The 22,511-nt window shown below is 38.4% G+C and overlaps 2 protein-coding genes across 3 annotated transcripts; one reads left to right on the top strand and one right to left on the bottom strand.

Annotated features, from left to right (window-relative positions):
• Nucleotides 1–613: 613 nt before the first annotated feature.
• On the top strand, nt 614–15,995 carry LOC131796532 (unconventional myosin-VIIa). Of its 2 annotated transcripts, XM_059114126.2 has the most exons (26): nt 614–788; nt 1,927–1,962; nt 2,553–2,624; nt 2,739–2,852; nt 2,938–3,090; nt 3,666–3,853; nt 4,421–4,542; nt 4,916–5,058; nt 5,155–5,337; nt 5,589–5,673; nt 6,056–6,132; nt 6,707–6,892; nt 7,005–7,075; nt 7,266–7,344; nt 7,486–7,617; nt 7,726–7,861; nt 8,115–8,221; nt 9,317–9,454; nt 9,882–9,943; nt 10,938–11,118; nt 11,632–11,811; nt 13,028–13,189; nt 13,448–13,526; nt 14,458–14,595; nt 14,799–14,979; nt 15,182–15,995. In XM_059114126.2, exons 3-26 carry the CDS (start codon nt 2,607–2,609, stop codon nt 15,261–15,263), a joined length of 2,997 nt encoding a protein of 998 aa, XP_058970109.2. In that variant the 5' UTR covers nt 614–788; nt 1,927–1,962; nt 2,553–2,606; the 3' UTR covers nt 15,264–15,995. The 2 variants fall into 2 exon arrangements, with proteins under 2 accessions (XP_058970109.2, XP_058970108.2); XM_059114125.2 differs by lacking the exon at nt 1,927–1,962.
• A 3,704-nt stretch (nt 15,996–19,699) lies between these two features.
• On the bottom strand, nt 19,700–21,429 carry LOC131796570 (prolactin-releasing peptide receptor). The gene has a single exon (XM_059114171.2). The coding sequence runs from the start codon at nt 21,201–21,203 to the stop codon at nt 20,091–20,093; it is 1,113 nt and encodes a 370-aa protein (XP_058970154.2). The 5' UTR covers nt 21,204–21,429; the 3' UTR covers nt 19,700–20,090.
• Nucleotides 21,430–22,511: the final 1,082 nt, after the last annotated feature.

Here is a 22,511-nt window from a genome sequence, read left to right as displayed (position 1 = left end):
TCCGTTCAGTTCAATAGTCCATTCAGTTTTAGCTTGCTTTGTTTTTCTTTTTCCCTAGTAACTTGCCATACAGAGCTTGGCAGTAACGAAGTGTTTTTCATCTTACTGTAAGACGGTTTCCCTCTGAAATAGACGAAAAATCTTGGAAATATTTTCTGCAAAAGATTTTGGGCACACTCGAAATGATTTTAGTATGACAGAGCATATCTAAACGCGATAATTTTTCACTTCCGGTGCTATTAACTAAACAAACACCTGGAAAGCCAAGAAAAAAAATTATTAAAAAGAACGATGACAAGAAAGGCAGCAGCAGCTTACGAAAAGAAAAAATAATTGTTAAGTGGATACAAGGACGAATATGTTGTCATGAACATATAATAATATAATATTCTTCTCAATAACGATCATCGAAAATTTTTAGACCAAAAAAATTGCTCAAAACACGCTTGAAAGAAGCTTGTAACTGTAGGCTTGAATGTTAACAATTCATATAAAATATGCATAAGAGTTCAAAATCCCGATGATTTATTCAAGGTGACGTTTGGGTAGGTCTGTTGTTTGGTTGGCGATTGCCTTTGTCATTCGCTCATTGTTTATGGCTGATATTCAAATTAAGAAGAACGGTAACGCGAACATTGGCGAACTGGTATAAAAATTAGCCAAGTTGTATCTATGGTCTTATCACTTTGATCAAGGCTTTACTTTTGAAGGAAATGATGGTAAAAGTTTGATGCAAGTTGCAATTTTTCCTTTCATACCACGGCTGTCAGAGCTGCATAGCTTTACAGGTACGTGTTACTGTGGAAATCAGTCTGTTTATCTTTGAGCCTCTGAAAGTTAAAACTAATCGCTGGGATATCTGTGCCATTGAGCGAATTTTGGTATTTTCCCAACGAAGATCGATCCGAAGTTAGATTCGTCGCTGATTTTCAATTTTAAGCAAAGGATTGTTTTAAAATTTGCCCCGAATTATTCGGTATTTCGCGTGATGTAGAAGTAGTAGTCAATTCTAGAATAATCTAAGCGAGCGAATAAAGCCGGTTGGAAGTTCTCGTGGCGTAAATATGCGTTATGATATTAAACTTTTATTAATACATCGATCGGTTTTCATAACTTTTGCTTTGAATAAAGAAATATTCGGTGTATTGGTTTGCCATTAACAAAACACAATCTTAATGTACAAGGCAGTGAATGTGAGTTGCAGTCAATTTAGCCAGGTCATTAAGCATTTTAGTGGTGCATACAGATCCTAAAAATTCAAACATTCGTCAATTCCTCCCGGCCTCGGGCGTATGCGTCGTTTATTCTTTAAAAGATGTAACGAAACATTGCTTTGTTTTCACATGTTTTTCTTTACCAAAATATTGGTTTGAATCGATAATAACAGATTCGGATGCAATTTGACTGAGGGCCGATTACAAATTAAAACAATTAATATTAATGCGACCTCACGGAAAGTCATGACGGAGAATTTAAATTAACACCTCGAACATGTCGTTTTATTTTGCAAAATTCATAGTTTTTCATATTGAGAAATTCCAATGATTCAATACAATCACAAGGAAAAACACCTCCATGTTATTTTAGCTTTTCCAATGTTTGTGTTTTACAGCTGAGCGATTTCGCGGGAAAGTGATATTTACCATGGGGAGCTGTCAATCATAATAAATTGATTAACTCTGTAGAACAGATAAATTTAGAAACAATAGGCAACTGAATATGGGAAAGTTAAGACGTTTATGGAAATGTATGGACGAATCTAGAAAAAATCTGACGAAATTTTTTTTTCAACACACCAACATCCGTGAAACTACTCTTGTGAATATTGGTCTTGATGATGTTTTTAAAACAAACATTGAAGTGCACTACTTAAGTTTAAAGTCATTCTGTTAGTAATTTACTGTTTATCATCAATTATCATTTCAGCCCTCGATGAATCTAGTTGATCAGGTCTAGCAAGCGGTCAGTCAATGGTCACTTTAATGTTCAAATAGCCCAAATGGTTGCTCCAGATTGATAGTAAATGTCAGGCTATTATGTCAGATGCGGTCAGTCGTTCAGTCGATCGATCGAAGTCGATGGGTCGTAATATAGTCTTTCCGTCTTTCAGTCCATCAGGCTCAATGAATCAAAAGGGGAAAGGTTATATTGACACTCACCCATTCAAAAGTTTAAGCTTTTCTAAGATTCCGTTTTAATTCTTGTAACTTTTGTAGTTTTCAACATGTTATATCCTTAGTTAGTCCTTCGTTAACTTTGTAGCTCTAGTTCCCATATTATATTTATCTGTGAAATTGAAGTTGTCCTATTAGCAATAAATACAGCCATTTTTTTAACGAGTTTGTAAAAGTTTTAATTTCAACGAGTGATCCACCTAGAGTAGCACTCAAGCTACCTGTAGGCGTATGAAAATTTTACCTGATTTGTATTAAAAGTAATTACTGTTTGTCCCTAAAGAGCTCTTTAACTAACAAAGGATCCAGCCGGGAGGATTATTCTGGTTGGTCAGTGTTGCATGTAAGTTGACAAAAGTCGTATCCTTAAATTTGTAGTGAGGCGAGCTTGGTTTCTTTACATCACACTTACAGTCTCTGACAATCCCCATTATGGCCTTCTACTCCAAGGTGAGTATCATTCATCATTCAACTGAATATCAATTTGATATTGCAAATTTTATCGGCCTATCAATTTCGAACAGCAAAGCAACTTCCAGCTGATGTATACGTTTTCTTGCACAGGGAGACCACGTGTGGCTTGCTATAAAAGACGTGAAGGACTTTAATGTCCCCATCGGCGCAGTGGTGAAATCAGTAGATGGACTTGGAATGTTGCTCACAGACGACCAAGGAGAGGTATGAAAGAAACTGTCGCCTATTATATAACTTTAGAACCATCAGTTATTTAAAACCAGTTTTTATTGTCTTTTATTTCTTGCAGGAACGATTTGTAGGCGGATCTTCTTTGACTGACGTGCAGTCAATGCATCCAAGCTGCATTTGTGGAGTGGATGATATGATTCAACTTGGAGAGCTCACTGAAGCGGCAATTCTGAGGAATTTGTTTATCAGATACCACGGCCACAAAATTTACGTACGTTTTAAGGACTTTGCGTTTACACCGTAAACAAATTATATCCAGGGATCCAGAGCAAGAGGTTATAAACTATTTATAATCTCTTGATCTAGCCAAAAGAAACAAGAAGATTACCGACCAGGACTGAAATCTTAAGCAGACACAACTCTGAGGGTAACCTTGCGAAACACTTGCATTATCACCCCCCATGAGCTACGACATTTGTAGATAACATCTAATTTAGCAATCACTCATTGAGTAATTTCAGTTGAGCGCTGATACAGGATTTGGGTGTGTATGTGTGTTTTTTTTGTGTGCGTCACTACGGGCTATGACTGGTCCAGAAAATGTGACCTGCACTACTCTCTCAACCAATCAAACGCAAGATAAAATCTAATCACGAGATTGTTTCTCAAGACTCTCTTGCTCTTTAGGTCGTTTACCGACCTTTTGGTTGACCTTCGAATTCTGCTTGGCTCTTCGAGATATAAACCCTGTTCCTGATTGGCTGATTGAAGTTACGATGTCCAATTTAAAAGAAATTAAAATTTAGAATTCAGTTGAAAAGAAAGGTTTCTATTCTACGTTTGCAGACGCATATCGGCATGGTACTCGTAGCAGTCAATCCATATCAGTTGTACCAGATATATGGACGTCAGCAGATTGATATGTACAGTCAGCAAACAGATATCACTGAGCTGCCGCCTCATATATTCTCCACAGCACAGCATGCGTTCACCTCCATGAAGAGAAGACTTCACAATCAGAGTATAATTATAAGGCATGTGTGTTTTTGAACTCCTTCCGCTAAGTTATGTGATAATGATGATGATGATAACGATGACGATGACAATGATGATGACAATGACGCATTTCGGGAGAACTCGAAAACGCTTTTCTGCCACCTTTGCAAGTGGATATTCCTCATTGTAATTAATAAAAAATTATTTTTGCAGTTAAGATAAATATCGTTATTTCTGAGGGTATAAAAAGAAATTCGACAAAGTCTACAGAGCCTAAACCCTTACCTTTGACGGTACTACCTTTTATCGTGCATCCAACCGAAAAACCGGAGAGAAGAGTATATCATAGAGAAGGATGTTACCTTGAGCTTGTTTTTTTTCTTGTCTCTGACGAGAAAAATCTATCTTTTAATCAGTGACGTCGAGCCTATTTCGTATTAATGGATTAAAAAAATGGAACTGCATCGGGTGTACTTCAGATGAGACAAAATGCCTTGAGGACTTTGTTATACATTTTACCGTTTACGAATGCTAGTAAACATCACCTTAAATAAGGATGCAAAATAAGCTTTTGATTTTTATAGTTCTTATGCCTTGTCTTTTAGTGGTGAAAGTGGCGCCGGCAAAACTGAATCTACAAAGCTAATCCTTCGTTACTTGACAGTTGTGGGTAGCCAACACACGACGCTGGATCAACAAATATTGGACGCGAATCCAATCCTAGAGGGTAATGAACATCGACTTTCTAGTCTGCATACATTCAATCTCATTCCCAGAGGTCTTGCTCCCCTAATCCTTTGCAGGCGGGAAACGAGGGCATCACTTACTCTCCAGATCGCTTGAAGGTGTTTCTGTGTAGACTAATACCTGATTAACTCAGTGCATCTCTTAACGGAGGTCGAAAAAGCGTGTCTCTTGTTATTATCTTGCAGCCTGCGTATGCGTGCGCATATACCCGGCTCGGCTCAACTGTATTTATTGCAGTTTATAATTATTTCATTATAACTTACAATGATTAGGAGAATAACATGCTCTGATTTTGAATTTGTTTCTGGTTAAGAACTTTTTCAACCTGTTTGTTCATTTTTCGTTGTTTTCAGCTTTTGGTAACGCAAAGACTGTGAGAAACGACAACTCCAGTCGGTTTGGGAAATATATCAATATCTATTTTAACAGACATGCTGTTATTGAAGGAGCAAGAATTGAACAGTACCTCTTGGAAAAATCAAGGATTGTAAATCAGGTAGGGGAGAGATCCAAATGTTTTCAGCGACGAAACGATAAGATAAATTTCTTTTGTCGTCTGTTACAACTCCTTTTTGTGTTTTCTACTGTTTAGATGCCAGATGAACGAAACTATCATATTTTTTATCGTCTGCTGGCCGGACTTAGTGATAAGAAAAAACGTAAACTTCATCTCACGGAAGCAAAAGATTATCACTACCTCTCCCAGGGGAACTGTTTTGTTTGCGAAGGAATGGATGATGCACATGAGTTTCTTAACATCCGGCGAGCAATGAAGGTACCGAAATACTGAGCTGGATGTCCTCTTTCAGAACGCATGATCAACAAAAATTATATTTTCCTTATTGAAAGGCTGCATAGTCAATTAAATTTGTAGACAAAGAGGTTAAAAGTTACTCTTTTCGGAGATTTCCAACATTTTCGATTAAAGCTATGAAACTTTTTTTTCCCTTTTTGGATTTCATTCTGGGTTACTGATTATGAAGAACAATGAACTTATTCAGTTCGACACCGACATTTATTTGGCAGGTTTTGATGTTTTCTGAAGAAGAACACTGGACAATATTCACGCTTTTAGCTGCCATTTTACATCTTGGAAATATACGCTTTCAAGGCAAGGTTTGCTCTCTTTTCACGGCTGACACATTCCACCTAAAAGATTTCTTGTTGTACTATGCTTTTTTTGGAATTCAGGTTTTCTCATCTCGTAAGTGAAACTGCCACAATTCACTACGCACTAAAATCCCACACCGGTCATGTTAAAAGCCTGTGTGATGATATGAGCTAGAGTTTTATTGCTAGCGGTAAAGTTTCAGACTTAACCCGGTTTCAAAGTATTTATTTTACGCTTCTCAGATCATGGTCAGATCTTTGCATATCCCTTAAATATATTAAGGTATTGAGCAACAAGAGTGTATTTTCATAGCGTGACAAAGGTAATGATATTTTCCCTAGTTTGCTTTCCATTCATTGCTCTTCCGTCTCTAAATTCACAGCCTTGATCCAGGATAATATGGAAGCCTGTGCGATTTTAAATGATGACAGTGTCGAGTCAGTAGCGGAATTATTACAGGTCAGTAAGCAGTTTATTCTTGTTAATTCCATAATGAGAACTGCGTGATCTGTACAGATAATTTAAATAACCGGCAGTGACCGCATGGAAGGATATGAATATTAAGAAAGAGTAACAGATTTTTAAAGGCATAAATCTGATAACTACCGACGAGAAATCATGTGAATAGTCGTCTCCAACTTTCACACAACACAATAGCTTGCAAGATGTACACGAAATGAAAAGGACAATGCGCGCACCCTTAAAACCAATGAACGAGTGGCACGATGCATTTACGCCAGGAGTGTTGGCACACTCGCACGTGCACGCTGACACCAATCAAAAACAAGAATCATACAGTTAGACTTGGAGTTAACATAATTCTGAGAAACACATAGCCAGCTGTCAACGTGATTTCTGTAACGGGTCAACTAAAGAACTGAAGTCTTTAACTCGTATTCTGTGCTTATCATAATCCAAACCAATTTTAATTAGAGCTATCATTCATCTTTACCTATATTGACTGTATATCTTACACCTGCCGACGGTGATTTATTCATGTAAACTAAAAGTCTTAATTTCTGTTGCAAAACAGATTCCTTCAGAGCGAATTCACGAGGCATTTACAAGTAAATCAACTTATGCTTCAGGAGAGCTGATCTACTCTCCAATCCCAGAGGAAAGTGCTAAGCACATCAGGGATGCATTTGTGAAAGGAATGTATGGCCGCCTTTTCATCTGGATTGTCAGCAAAATCAACGCTTCCATAAGTAAACCTTCAGTAAGTTTCTTTGGACATTTAATGTGGACTTCGTTATTATTGCAACAGCTTTCGGTCCTTGATTAGCTACTAAGCTCATACTCAGAATCGTGCTTTTTCGTCTTTATCAAAGGTGGATTCGCAAGGTTGTACTTCTCTTGGTGTTCTCGACATCTTTGGCTTTGAAAACTTTAACGTTAATAGGTGAGACTTCGACTTAACACAAACCAAATTTACATCAATTATCACAAAGTATTTTTTTCAGATTTAACCAGGAGTGGTCAATAATGATTTGGCTGCTGATAAACACTTCTAATTGGGGAAAGAGTCTATAGACCTGCCTCGAATAGCCTGGCCCTAGAACTGACTACATATTTTTTTTCTCTTTATCTAGTTTTGAACAATTGTGCATTAATTACGCAAACGAGAAACTTCACAGCTTTTTCGTTGATCACGTGTTTAAAATGGAGCAGGTGAGGGAGAGAGACCGTTACTTATTATTAAATGCAGCTTTATTTTAATACCATTAACATTTGTCATACAAGTATTAAACAGGCTATTACATTCCCCAACCGATTAAGAATGTTCCCTAATCAATCCATTTGGCGAACTAGGCTGAGTACAGTCGTGAGGGCCTGGAGTGGAGTGTTGTGGATTTTGTGGATAACCAAGAAGTCGTAGAAACTCTGGCACAGAAACCGCTGAACTGTTTTGCACTCATGGACGAGGAGAGTAGATTTCCTCAGGTAAGAAAGAGATATTTTCTTCAAGTTGAATGAGCTAATAAAGCACTTTCCTTCATTGGTTGTTCTTTTACAGCATTACACCATCTTTATCGTTTGTTTCTCTGTTAGGGAAGCGACGAATCATTTCTACAAAAAATCACCTCCCAGCACGGTAACAGCAGTTGTTTCGTCAAGTCGAAGTCGCTTTCGAGGGCATCATTTGGTGTAGTGCACTTCGCGGGAACGATTGAGTATAACGTCAGAGGTAGGTTGTGGTAATAACTGCATAGGTAAACCTTCTGCATAATAACGGCCCCTTTAATATATTTGTTGTAGTTGTTTTTGTTTTTTTTTTCATGAATCGTTCAGCAGGACGCGGACGAATGAGGAGACAAGATAGGTTCCTGCTTGTCTCGCGTTTGCCTCTTCTCGACTGAAAAACGCAAAACAAAATAATGCTTAAACCATTACTTTAAGTCGAGTCGTGTTACACTGCCTGTTTTCTTGATTTCTTGAAGGAATTCTCGACAAGAACAGAGACACTTTCAGCGCAGACCTTGTTGGACTTATTTGTGAGAGTAAAATGGACTTCCTTTTTAACATGTTTGCCAAAGAGATGGCAATGGTAAGCTTAGAAGTTTTGGTTACGAGTCTGAATACTCATTAGTTTATTGGTGGAAATATTCCTTAGCCTACGCCCAACGGCTTTGGAGTTCGTTGAAGATAAGTTAATAGAGACCAGATATTCACGATTTCACGGCAAACCTGAAGATGTCAAGTGACCTCGGTCATGTGGTTGCACTTGAAGTTTGAGGCTCGTACATGTGTATGATATGAGAACTGTCATGACATCATCGTAATTTCGCCTGAAAGCGTATGATTGTCAGTTCATAAAATGGACGTAAGATTGGAAGATCAAGCAGCAGAAGCAGCCATCTTTGTTGACTAAGCTACCCACAATTCTTCACGTTTCACAAGCAGGTCGACCGCCTTGGTAAAATTAGAAACACTGGTAGCCTGAAACTGCAAACTCCTAACCGCAAACCACAGGTCTCTAAATATGGCGAAATTACGGCTTAGTGCTCCAACCATTTTTTTGTCATATTTGTCCTCTGCCAGTGTTGAAGTTGTTGGACTGGGCAGAGGTACTTAACCTGAAATTTCCTTAAGTTGAGAATTGGGATCCTCTTGCGCCTCTGCGTCGGCTAAGGGAAATAAACTTCACTCTCGTTATATTAATAGGGTCCTTAAGCAGTCAGGACAGCAACGCCAAGGAAGACTCGATTAAAAAAATTAATTTCTGCCTTTAATTAGAATTTTGAAAATGACTGCATTTGTTTACCGTCTCATACGTCTCAACTCCAGCACAACGTATAAAAGAAGCGTTGAATTCCAAATGGAAATTAAAATAATTTGCCGTCGCGGTTTCAGTTCGCAGTCGACGCAAATTGAGGTGATTTCACGTTGTTGCTTTGCATGGGGAGGCTAAGAAATGTACAAAGTTTTAAAATGCACATGCTGAGCAATTGTTCTGCCAATTATATCTTTCGATTTTCCATGTCCTCCTTGCCGTCGCCGTCGTGGTTTGCTTAAGGTCCCTAATAGTGAATGTGACAAGACCTTCAAGCAGTCCTCTAAGGGAATATATACAATTTTAACTGAGTGCACCAACGTTCCAATAAACATCGGGCCGCATTATTTCAATCTCTTTAATTTCCAGGGCGAAGAGACAAGAAAGAGGTCACCAACACTGAGCGCGCAGTTTAGGAGATCTCTTGATGTGTTAATGAAGATGTTGCTGAGCTGCGAGCCTTCCTTTGTTCGCTGCATCAAACCTAATGAGCTTAAAAAACCCATGGTGCGTCATTTCATCGCTTTTTTTTCTTTGAATGTCATCTAACGTTGGTTACAGTTGGATAGACGTAGATAAGCGAATTCATTTACGTATGTTACATTTTCAGAAAAATAAAAAAGTAAGGGGAGATCAAGCTGTAGATTATCTTCTGGAAAGATTTAGACGGGAAAAAGATTAAGCAATATCGTATCCTCTTCCACGGGTACAGCTAGCCAAAAGAGAATCTCCCGATATACCTTATGAATATGGAGATATAAGCAGTCTCCAGAGGAGAAATTTGGAAAATGATGGGATATTTCAATACCAACCTGACAAACCCCTTCATTGTAACTTAAAACTGATGTTACACTTATGGAGAGATCTGAAAAGGCTTGAGATAAACGTAACTTGGTAAGTGTTGAAGAACTCGAAATGTTTTCTTTCTTCGCAGATATTTGATCGTTATCTGTGCTGGCAACAGCTAAAATATTCAGGGATGTTAGAGACAGTCAAGTAAGTGTTAATGATGATAGTGTGCGCCATTGCCACAAAGGGGATGGACAATTTGTGTGATTTAAACGCGCACAGAAAAAAAAATGTAGACTCTGTTGTTTTTCGTTCTTTGCTGCCATCTAATCCTCAGTATCCGTCTCAGGCACTGGCTTTGGAAACTGTTCAGTTTTCTTCTATCGGTCTTTGTGATCTTCCATGTTACACAACCATATAGTAGAACCGGTCGGACTAAAGTCTTGAATAGGCGTATCTTGGCTCTTCTTCCTATTCCTCTGGCTGCCCACACCTTCCATAGCCTCTGAAATTCACCTCGTGCCTTCTGCAGTCTGTTCCTAATATCTTTACTGCCTCCACCTTCCTTGTCTACAATAGCTCCAAGATACGCAAACTCCTCGACACCTTCCACCTCTTCACCATTCACCAGAATGCTCTCCCTGTTCCTTGAAAACTCAGTTCTCAGTGTCTTGCACTTTCTTGTATTAAGTTTTAGGCCTACTATGGCCGCTTCTTCCGTCAATCTCCCAGTCTTCTCGCGCACTTAGATGGAAGTATTGCGACGTCGTCCACATTGCAATGTACATTGCCAATGAACCAGATCTTTTAACAAATACACTCGGTGGAAAAGTCCTTTCTTTTTAATTAATCATCAGGATAGTCGGGAATTAAACGAGAACTTCGGCGCTTGAAGAATCCTATTAAAGCTGGAATGTTGTGCAATGTCAAAACCGTAGGCGTAAGAGGTACTGGGTTTAAGATTTTCGGCCGTAGTTAGTCCCAGACTTCCACGCGTCTATATTTTCAATATGGCGGGTTCACTGACGCCTATATCTAGACCAGCATCAACAACTTTAAGACCGAATTCCAGGTGATGTGTTGCATAGAATCCTTTGTCTTACAACAAGCGAGACAGCTTGAAAGCGATCGAAGTCTCATCTGAACTTCTTTGTGCCAAAACACATTGTATTTGATCAAAAATTTCTTTCATACATTACAGGATTCGCAGGGCTGGGTTTGCCATTCGTTACACTTTTGAAGAATTTGTAAACAGATATCGCATCATTATGAAAGACTTGAAGATACCACGGATGAGCCATAAAGAAATGTCTGAAGCTCTAGCAAAACAGCTCCTTTTGGATGTGGAATGGACAATTGGGCATAGAATGATTTTTTTGAAGGTGGGCAAATTAAATACTTTCTGCGATGCCATTTAACTCAGTAATTTTTTCAATCCATCTTATGAAAGCTTTTGCCCGTCAAAAATATTTTTCCTGTCTGGTAGCTTTATTAGAGCCCAAAAGGTAATCCAAAAATTTACATGCTGTGAATGTAAAGGAAGAACAAACAAATATTTGCAAGCCGTCTGTTATATGGAAATTCAACCACCAATTCAGACCGGCACAAAGTCAATAGGTATTAATTTCCTAAAATATCCACTATGGATGTGAAATCTGAAGCCGTATATAGAGCCAAGAAGAATCAATTGTCAAATCATTGCCGAGAAGTCAAACTGTATTTGGTTGTTGTAATATTGGGTTTGTGTAAGAACTCTCCTTCCTCTAGTTGACCAAGAAATGTTAATTTAAATTTTAGTAGGGCAGTTTAGGTGAGACTGGGCAGATGTCTCGTTGATAGCAGACTTGAAAACAGACGACAAAATTTTCCTTAGTTATTTATCTGACATTTAACAGGATCATCATGGAAATTTACTTGAACGCACCCGTGATTCTTTGCTTACAAATGCAGTGGTTGTCCTTCAAAGAGCAACGAAGAGGTTCCTACGTCACAAAAAACGTCAAAAGCAGACATGTGCAGCAGTGTTAATCCAAAAGATTTGGAAGGGATACCGTGATAAGAAAGCATATCTTCAGGTATATGATCCATTGATGCAAAAGACAATAATGCTGTCCCATTATTTTCTCTTGATTAATAGTAATTAATGATGGTCAATTTATTTTACCGGCCATTTTCAGACTGTAAGGATTTCTTTGGCAAGTGGAAAGAAACATTTTTTAATTATAATGTTAGTGGTGGATCACTTGGTGTTGCAGGATTAATCCTTTGATAATCTTATTAAAAAAATATCTTATAATTGAAGAATCTCCCTGTTTACAATCTGACATGCCAATAAAAATGTCAAGGGCTACTTACTAGTGTAAATGCAGCCCAAAAGCATTTCTGTACAAACTAAGTATGCTTTCAAAATTAACATACCTACTATCTTTCAAGTTTTCCTGGGTCACCTGTTACTGATCAACTGTTTGCCTGGTGGTAGTAGCATATAAGGCCTGTGCAAAGTTTCTGCTCTCCTCTCATTCAGATGCTGTTGTCCACACCACATTCCAGGATTTCAACCCTTCTCTCTTTGTATCTCGACTGTGCGTCGTCAGAAAATTTTATTGTTTTCCATTTTTTGTCCTTCCTTCCAATGCTTATGTCATGCTGTATAATTGTCGCGAAACAATATGTTTCATTCATTTCCAATTTGGTGTAACAGCATACTTGTCCTGCCTTTCCTATTCGTTAAAGTTATAGACCCACCTTCTTTTGATAACTTTGTTCAAATACTTAAACTTCTATTAACTCTTTCACTCTCATGGTCTCTTTAGTAATTCTCCTTACTTTCTGCCATACATTGCTTATCATTTTACTTTGGAGAATTTGGTATTGAATCAAATGACAATCCATTGATTGATATTTTTCCATATTCTCATCACTTGTCTATTTGAGATTGTATTGATATTGTAAGGAGAAATTCTGTCTTGGTCATAACTGGGAATGAAAGGGTTATATGTGCATCTTCTCAGTGTTGGGAGATAATGTGGTTTAATCATCTGAGCTGAGAATTGAAATTGGGCACCTGGACGAGTTTCTAAAGCTGACGTTTCGAGCGTTATCCCTTCGTCAGAGCGAATAAATTTACTTCCTTTTCTCAGGGTTAAAGTAACTCATCCCGATTATCAAGATGGAAGGCTAGGGAACTGTTGTTAATATATGATATAATATCCCACCAGAAGAAAAGACCCATGGCATTTCGGAACTAACATAACTTACGTCGAATGACTGACCTCAACTATTTTCTCATAGATTTTGAAAGGAATAACAAGACTCCAGGCTGTTCTCAAATCTCGCTTGTTATCACACAAGTTCAAATGCGTGCGTGAAGAAAAGCGGAGAGCTGAACAAGAAAAGGAGCGAAGACTGGAGCGAGAAAAACAAGAAAGAGAGCATGAAGCTAAGATGAAGAAGGTAAGAAGTCTTAATTAGCACTAATCATGATGCATTGGTGCTGAAGGTGGGAGAGCCAGGGGGGGGGGGGGGAGTGAGAGCGATATTAATTTATATATACGTTTTGCCTCCAGGTTAAATCGTAATCTTAGCACTGTTCCTATATTGGGTCCTGTGAGCCAGACACTTTTTAATATACATCTTATCATACGCGTTGTGGTAAACGCTGTAGGGGAATGTCATGGTGACGTTACTAAGTGTTTCTTTTTCCAATTAAAGGCTCAAGAAGATGCAGCGGCTCAAATTCAGAGGATGTTTAGTTTTATTACCGAAGAAGAAGAAACTGGAGCTGAGGCAGGTGGGTTGGCAAAGATATTTCGTGCTATGGGAAGGATAATGGTTGATAACTTTATAGCAATTTTACATTATCATATGGGCTAGGGATTATAATGAACGTGCAGGCTTTTGCAGTAAGGTGCTAGACTTTTCTTTTTTAATAAGAACGTCTAATTATGGAGCTGAGGCTGAACATTCCTTTTTTTGGCGATTTCAGCCTGAAGCGTTTCTAACGTGGTCTTAATTAATAGTGCAGACTGAGTTGGACCGCGAAATGAGTTGTCCTCAAAGTGTGTCGTGCAATAAGAAAACCACATTGTTGTTGTTTAATTGTCCTGTTAGGCCACAGTTTTATATTTCTTTTACCTCAGTTTATACCTCTTACAGGAAAAGATTAGAAAAAAGGAGACGTTCTTAACTGATTCTCAGCTTGTGTATGATCTTAAAATTTTGTTCAATCTCAGCTTGAAAGTTCCTATAAAAAAAGGTAATTTAGAGTTAAAACGTAAATTGGCCACTGTAAAGAGTTTAAAGGCTGACGTTTAGAGCGTTAGCCCTTCGTCAGAGCGATTGGAAGTCTCTCTGACGAAGTCGCTCTGACGCTCGAAACGTCAGCCTTTAAACTCTTTACGGTGGCCAATTTACGTTTTCAACTCAGTTGTTAACACTAAATTACCTGCTATACTCTCCCACCGACGCAGCACCACAGTTTCTTAAGAAACTTACCCCCCTTATAAAAAGGGTTCTTACAAAAGAAAAGAGTTATTAAGGAACTAGAGATACTATTTTGGGACTAATTATTTCACGATTTTTCATTTAGAAACTTCAGAGATCTTGTAACTACGTATACGTTATGGGCAAATGCATTCTTGGAGTAAGGGGTGATCGAATTCAAGGTTTGCTTCTTGAGTAATAATCGCGGCAAATTCTTGTTCTTTCAATTTGTCATGCAGCTGAACATAAAAATGCATTATTTGGGCGGACTGATGCGCAAGAACAGAGAAGGGATTATTCATCGTCACCGCTGTCATTAGGAGCAAGTGCAGTGGATGGCACGAGCCCACAAAGAGTGGATCAAGTTAACAGATCAGGTTTGTGTGATTTCTGTCCTTCCCGTGGTTCCTCAGCCATCCTAACCAATCAACTTACTGAATCAATTATCTTTCCCGCTATTTCGAACAATTGATTTTACTGTAGTTCGTAGAGGTGACTGTTTAGGATAGCCGGCGAAAAAAATCGGTTCTGCTGTTTATGTTTGAAGCTAGAAAACTAGCAGTCTCTCCTTGATTTGCAGGTATTATGAGTTACAGTCCCAGACTGTTCAATGGATTCGGCCGGGTTACTCAGTCCCGTTCGTCAGACCTTGCCATAACTCTGACAGCTCTTATACTCGGATTAGCATGTCAACAGGGATCAACCAGTGAGGACGAAGAAACTGTACCGCGTGATGAGCATGACTCCGAAGCAATATCCAGGTAAACACGTTGTGAAACGCGATGCGAAATTCAAAGATTCCGCGCCGAATTTTGTGTACTCGAACTTTCCTAAGTTGATATGACAAACTATGTTTTCTGAGTCTCTTTTTTGAAAGCGTTGAGTGTAACTAAAAACATTAGATTGAAAACAACTAAATGTGCTTCACAGCTTAGCCTTTTTCGCACATTTACACCTTTTTAGGGCACCAGAATTCGTATCTCCTCTGCGCTCTCCGCCAAAAGGACCGCAAGGTTCCATGAGGTGGCGCACGGAACAATCGTGAACTCAAGCGGGACAAGAAACAGCCAATGATGCCGTAGCTGAATAGCTGCTTTCGGTAAAAGTAGTTAATCTCTACTGGGATGAAAAACTGGACAAACTAGTTGACTGTGCGCGCACAGCTGTCTTTAAAACACAAGCATGAAATTAAAAGTACGGTTTGAATCATGAGAAAACAGTCAATCGAAAAGGTTGGGATTTTCGTTGAACCCATAAACTCTCAGAGAGGCTAAACTATAGATAGTAAAATTAAATCCTCTTGAGGCAGTTTTTCAAAGACTTGTCATTGAGTGTCGTTTTTGAGTGCCATTTCAGCTGTCATATGGCTTTAATTCTTACCCACCCCTCCCCCTCCTCAATTTTCGTTCAGTATTGATCACTTTCGTCGTCACTCGTTAGCTTTTGTCACCTAGAGGAGACTTCAAAATGACGCATTTTCAAGCTTAATGTACATTCTTTAGACCATCTTGGTTATATCTTAAAAAACAAGGCTGTCCTGTCTCCTATTGTAACGCAGTTAATTTAAAAAAAGAAAAAGAAAAGAAAAGCAGGTACGGTTGTGCGGTTGTTTTTCACCTGTTATTTCAGTATTACCTATAACTGAGTAACTTGTTGTGTACACCATGTGCTGCTATAAGCATAAAGTGTGAATCATCGCAAAAATTGTAAATAGAAATCCCCTTGAGCATTAGCAGACAGTGCAGGCGTCTTATTTGAGCGAGTTAACGTTACAAGCTTTCTATCGTTATTCGACTGGCCATTTGTTTGATTTAGAGTCAGAGTGAACTGTCACTCGCCCCCTTTAAACAAATTTCTCCCTCTCCTCTGTCTTCCGCTGCTGTAAAAATCAAAGATGGCGGCTTAAATATTCGTCAAGAATACACAGAGCACTCGCTAGCCAAAATTACGCCTGATAGGGAATCTCGCCACGTCGAGTATCGTCTATTGTGTGTGGAATACATTTGTTAAAGTACGCGAAATAGGAAACTGTTGTTCACTGGTTGTTAAAAATGAAAGGAGTGTATCCAGAATATGGCTTGAATAATAATGGAAATCATTCATTGAGATCGTAAGGATTCACCGGCGACTTGATAACGCAAAGAGTAGAAGCGAAAAAAGCCCACGGGGGTAAAACCAACACGAACCCTCAAAATACGCGTAAACTCTATGGGGCATTAAGGAGAGCACGTTCCTTTCTTGTCTTTATAATAATCAGGTGAGTTGAGCCAGCTCACTTGCAGTGTGACTTATTCTTACTTGGGTTACTACTTCAGCAAGATTACATCAACTTGTGGTCTCCCGTTGCAGCAGTATATCGGGTGGCCGTACATTTTACTTGTATAGCAAAGTACTTCGATTTCTTACGGGAGACATACAATGTCACACCAGCAAAATATGTTTAGTTAAACTTTCAATTTAACTCAGTGAATAAACATCAGAAACAGAGAACCGTAAAACTGAAGCATCCATAGAATTCAAGTGGTCACTGACTTGTTCTTTCAATGTGCTAAGTTCGTTTGACATTGACGTCAAACATCGGTTCAGTAATTTCTTTGTGGACAACAAATTTAAACCGTGTTTAACGATGTGAATGGAGTATAAGTTTCTTTCTTCTTTGTCCCTTGCTCCAGAAAAATTCATGATTTATCGCATCACTTCTCTTTTCGACGAAAGCGCTTAAAATTCTCTCCTTATTGCATCTTTTGTCTATCATGGCTTTATTTCTGACGCAGAAGCTTTTTGCAAGGGAATTACTGGTTCAAAGTTGAAATATGTCAACCTCGTGTAAGGACTATTTTTAGTTTTTGCGGGTTTCAAAAAATGACGAAAAAAAAACGTCAAGATGATATGAGTTTTTATGCTTTTTGTCATCAGAACAGCAGGAAATTAGAAAATGCATTTTAATAGGTAATTAACCCACCAGGCAAGCTATTGATCATGGGTGGTCTTCGTCACCAAAGGAAAAAAAAAAAAGAATAAAGATTTGGGTCTTTAAAAACCAGTAAAGGTATTCTGACCGCATAAAAACCGCTTGAAAACAACTTTCCCGCTAAAACGAACAAATTAATGCCACATGTGCAACAGAAATGTCAGCCTTGCAAATAAAACAGGCTTCCTAAATAACTCGAGCTTTAAAAATACGGTTGTTCGCAGACTAAAGTGAGTCCTTTATAAACAATCATGCACTAAATTTTTTGAAATGGAGTGTCCTCAGTATTGAGTAGAACTAAACATTGATTCAGCTGAGAAGCTGTCGACAAAAGGTGTAGTGTACGCACATTAAAGGTGGCACTTGTTTATCTGAAATGATGATACACTAATGCTACATAAGTTATTTCTCAATAAAAATCTAATCTCAATGGGGTGATGGTTTCCAAGGCTAGCGATTTAAATTTGGCCGTTTTTCGGCTGACGGTTAATTTCTTTCCGTGCGATTGAAAGGAAAAAAATTACGGTTAACTTTTGTTATTACTAACGTTCCAAATTTCCCAATTTTTATACGCCTAACATTTAATTTTTTTTGTGGTTTTAGGAACAACTATTAATCTCATCGAGACCTTTAGTAAATAATGAAAAAAAACTGTTTGGCCTTGCCAGTCTAACATTAGCTGGCTCGTTATCTTTTTAATTAATAGACTTCTAGCTTTCTTTGTGAGACAAATTTAGAACAGATCAAATAGAGATTTACAGTATCGTTTTATATTAAAGAGCCACCTTATTTTTCAAATGTATTTGAATTGGCTCATTAACACTTCAGGTTCCACGTGTCCCTTTCAAGTTGCTGCAGAAACCTTTTACCTTTACAACAGTGGTAACGATTGGCAAAAGTTTTTTAACATACGGCCAGAAAGTTCGCATTTCGTGGGATAAATAACTTTTCAAGCACACGAAAAATTTAAATTCATATGACGAAGTAAGCCTTGGGAAGCATTCACCACAATTCAACAATTAACAAACTGTTGGAAAACTAGAAAACGTTGTTTTTAATACATACCTAGGTCGTGCCTTAATTAATTTGTAAATGTAGGCTTTATTGCCGGAATCTTCAGCGAAAAAAAAACTGATTACCTCTTTTCAGAAAGCAAATTTCCCATTGTTTTAAGTACTGGTGCTTTATTTTACTCGTATTTTTTCCGAATAGGTCGTACCACAATGCTTACATGCCTTTACGTGTCCAAGCTGTAAATTTGATTGGCATTCCTCCGGTGGGTAACACGCTACCTGTCGACCAAGGCAGAAACTCTATTGAACAAAAGGCAGACTGATGCGAAAAGGCAAAGCCCACAAATAGTCGAACTTTTTGTTTTGCAAAAAAAAAAAAAATGAAATAGAGACAAAGAATAAAATTCAAATTTACTTGTTGTTTTTACCAATCTTGAGTCATTGGCAATCTCTAAGTGAAATGGATTAAAAACATTCGCGTCAGAGAATAATGTTTGTATACGGTCATGTTTGTTCCAAAATCTTAACGTGAACTGTATGAGGATAAAAAAGAGGGAAGAAGAGAAGATATAGAAAATTTAAGCTTATAGGTCAATGTGGCAACAGTGACTTTATCTGTGATGTCAAAACGTTTTAGATTTTAAAACCTCCAGTCCAAGTTTAAGGGATGGTCAATAATCGATCACTGAAGTAACATACTTCATAATTTCAAGCGTCAATATTCTCATTTCTCGCAATCTTGCTTATTTGCCATATCTTTTTGTCTGGTACTGCTTGGATTTCTGTTCTGACTTTTTAAAGAAGTGGTTTCAGACTCTCGAACCGGTAAACTCTGGTGGAATTTCTTGCAAGGTTGGCTGACAAAAAGCAACTAATCCTGGCACAAATGCGTGATACTTGGAAGGATGGTAGGTCAGGCATTGAAGAAAGAAAAAAATAGAATGTTAAACAATGATGCTTTGACTGTGAGGGCAAATGATATCACAAAATTAAGTGCACACAATTTTAGAAACCACTTTGATAGGTTTCAGTCTCGTTCTTTTTAAAAAAACACTTAGGCTTGAGTTTTTGGTCAAACAAGCTTGTCTTGACATCTCATGTAAATCACCCGCCATTCTTTTCTATTCTTTGTTAATTTTGCATTCATCATAAAAAGAGACACGGCCTGTTCTTACGGACCTGTTCTTTCAGAAAATAAAAGCTTTTTCACAGCTTTTCCACAGCTTTAACTTAACCATTAAGGTGGCAGCATTCTTTTTTGTATCTTATCAACAACGTGAAAATATCTAGCTCGAAATTGGCATGTCCCTCTACCGTCACGTATTTCACTGGAGTGTTTTCAACCTTCAACCTCTGCATAAATCGAGCCTAGAAGCAGATTCCGGTTTATGAATTTGGATGAAAATGATTCGACAGTTGGCGGAATAACGCCAAAATGTACACAGTAAAAGTTAATTTGATTCAGTTGTCAATAAAAATCGTTTTATTTCACACGTTTTTAACTTGTTCGTTTTCAAGGACAGCTGTTAGCTGGACAGCCATATCTTAGCGTTTACACATTTTCTTCATGAAATTAAACCTAGAAAAAACATTACTAAAACAATAATAGTGTTACCATTCACGGGGAGCGTCATACCCGTCTTCAAATGTCTAAAATTATCCATTAAAAAATGCCCTTCAAACACGTTGAAAACGAATGTTAAAGAGCGTTGAAGCTCGACGCATCTATTAGCAAAATCTTCTCTATTTTAAATGTTTGAGTACGTTTAGATATTTAGCTTTTAAAAGGAATCCGTCTTTCCCACTGTTTTGTCAGCAGGATGCTGCAGGTCGTCGCCAAAACCTCGCGTGAATGTTGCTCTTGAAGTTGTCTGGAGTTCCCTTCGTCTTATTCTTGTCTGTCAGTGTTGGTTGGGTATAAATTTGTAGGACTTAGGTTTAAAGGACTGTGAAGTGGACTTCGAACAGTTCTGTCTGTTGTACTACGAGAAGTAGAGTTAGAATTACGACAAATGAGGCGCTTAAAACTTTGGCGAAACTCGTCGCTCACAAGGGAGTAAATGAAAAAATTTGCCGACGAGTTTGCAATGACGAAGATCACGCAAACATTGTAAAAAACCCACAAGTATTTGTGCTTAGAAATTCCTTCCCAATACATAAATGAGAGGCGGAAAACATTAACGGGAAGCATAGTGACAGCAAAAACTATTACAACAGGTGTTAAAAGCTTCTTAGCTCTACTGTTTTGTCGCTCACGAAGTCTTTTGCGAGCGTTGCGGGATTCGGATTCGTTACACTCTTCTTGTATGGATCTGTTAAAGTTAGTGCTGACTCGGAGCTTTACTGAAATGCTGTGGAATGTTCCAACGATAATGGTGAGTGGCAGAACATACCAGAATACAATGATCGCGATACTGTAGATTTGTTGCATCTCTCCCAGATTTCCTCGCTCGGCGCTCGGCCAGATTGGAGTACAATCGATGTACGAGTTCTGGTCAATGAACGTCATCACGAAATACAAAGGCAGGGAGATGACCAAGAAGGACATTATCCACACGCCAAGAATCATCCATCTTGCTGATCTGAAATTGAGGGAATTTCGCTTAGGAATACGGCCTCCAACTATTGCTCTGTAGCGATCTATGGCAATCAAGGTTATGGACCACACTGAAACACCGTAAAATATATCATTGACAGGATACAGAAACCGACAGAAGTATTCACCCAGGGGCCAGTGATATGGATCTTGTTCCTTAATTACCGTTAGCGGGAAGGAGAAGAGAAGTATTCCTAGATCTGCAATGGCGAGGTTTCTAATGTAGAAGTTGATAACGGTCTGCATCTGGGGTTGGAAAGTTATGACTAAGCATACCACGGCATTTCCTACTATGCCGAGAGTTGCGATGAAGAACTCGAGTGTCAAGCGAACGATCTCTAACCAGTGAGGCTCTTTGAAGTACGGCAGCTCAAACTCGACAGTCTCGTTCGCGACAGAATTCATTCTCTTTTGCTATGAATCCAGCCGCGTGGTTAGTTATGGATGAACTCTGTTTGCAGTTAAGTTAGCTCACGTGCGCGCAAGGCCAGGGGGCTAAGAATTTAACCCAAAGATTTCCGCTATATCGTCTGTTTTCACTTTCCGCCTTTTAACCCTGGCTATGGCCAGACGTGGATATGAAAACTTCAGGGCTTGGCCAAAGCAGGCGAACTTTCTATCACGGAGTAATCTTAACAACTATCTCCCTTTAGTGAAAATGAAGCACAAATCTGCGAGCGAGCTTATTTACCCATTCACTTAGTTCAGGTACCTGTTAAATCGCTCCAGTAATTAACACGTACCATGCTGATAAGGGAAACTTCACGACATTTCATACTGCTTTTGACTTTAATTCATGAATACGCGCTGTTAGGATGTCATTCACTGAGTAAGAGATACTTTATGACGTTTTTTTTCTGGAACATTTCCATAATCTTGTCATATTCCTCAGGCAGCAGTGAATTTATAGAACACGAAACGGGTCATAGTTTGCTTTGTTCACTCAAGCAAGACTGTCCTTTCGACAGAGATGTGATATTTATTATCCCCATAAGAAAAATCATCCAATATCATAATGGCATCCACATGTGGAAACAATTGCTGTTGATCGTTCCAGAAGCTGTATTTCGTTGTAATTTCATACACAAGATAATGGTAAAACGTCGAAAGTTCTTACTGCGCTGAAATCAAACGAGCAAGGAGATCTACAAAACTGGCGTTTTTTTTTTCCTTGCGTGTTGTTAATGAATACTCTCTTCTTTAGTTTAAACGTAAATGAAAAAATTAACTACCGGTGGTGCATTTCCAGTATCCTATTAAAGGAACCAGCAAAGACAAAAGCGAATAAGATACTAGACACAATAAATTAAAAAAAGTCCGTTAAGTTGTTTTGCAAGTTTTGTCTTCTTTTCCCGCAGGCATGACGCAAACGGGAAAAAATTTAACCGCATAAAACAATGTGTTAATGGTAACTCAGTTTCCATCAACATGACTCAATTTCCCACATGCATGGCAACACAAATGGGTACAGTTATAGCTGGGGACTTGTTTTTGAAACCGTAACTATTTTCATGAAAATATCGTCACCGTCTCACGTGGGTGTCACAGCATAACGTCCACGTCTTTTTAGGAACCTGCCTTTTTTTAACTTTTCATTTCTGAATTTAGCTTAAAATATTTTTTATTTTGAGTGGGTGCCAATTTGTGTAAAAGGGACTGGATTGAATAGTCATGTGCAAATCCTCCAATCCACATCATTATCAACTCAATTTG

Source organism: Pocillopora verrucosa, chromosome 3, assembly GCF_036669915.1.
Source record: "Pocillopora verrucosa isolate sample1 chromosome 3, ASM3666991v2, whole genome shotgun sequence".
Classification (NCBI taxonomy): Eukaryota; Metazoa; Cnidaria; class Anthozoa; order Scleractinia; family Pocilloporidae; genus Pocillopora; species Pocillopora verrucosa.
This window is presented reverse-complemented; position numbering and strand designations above follow the sequence as displayed.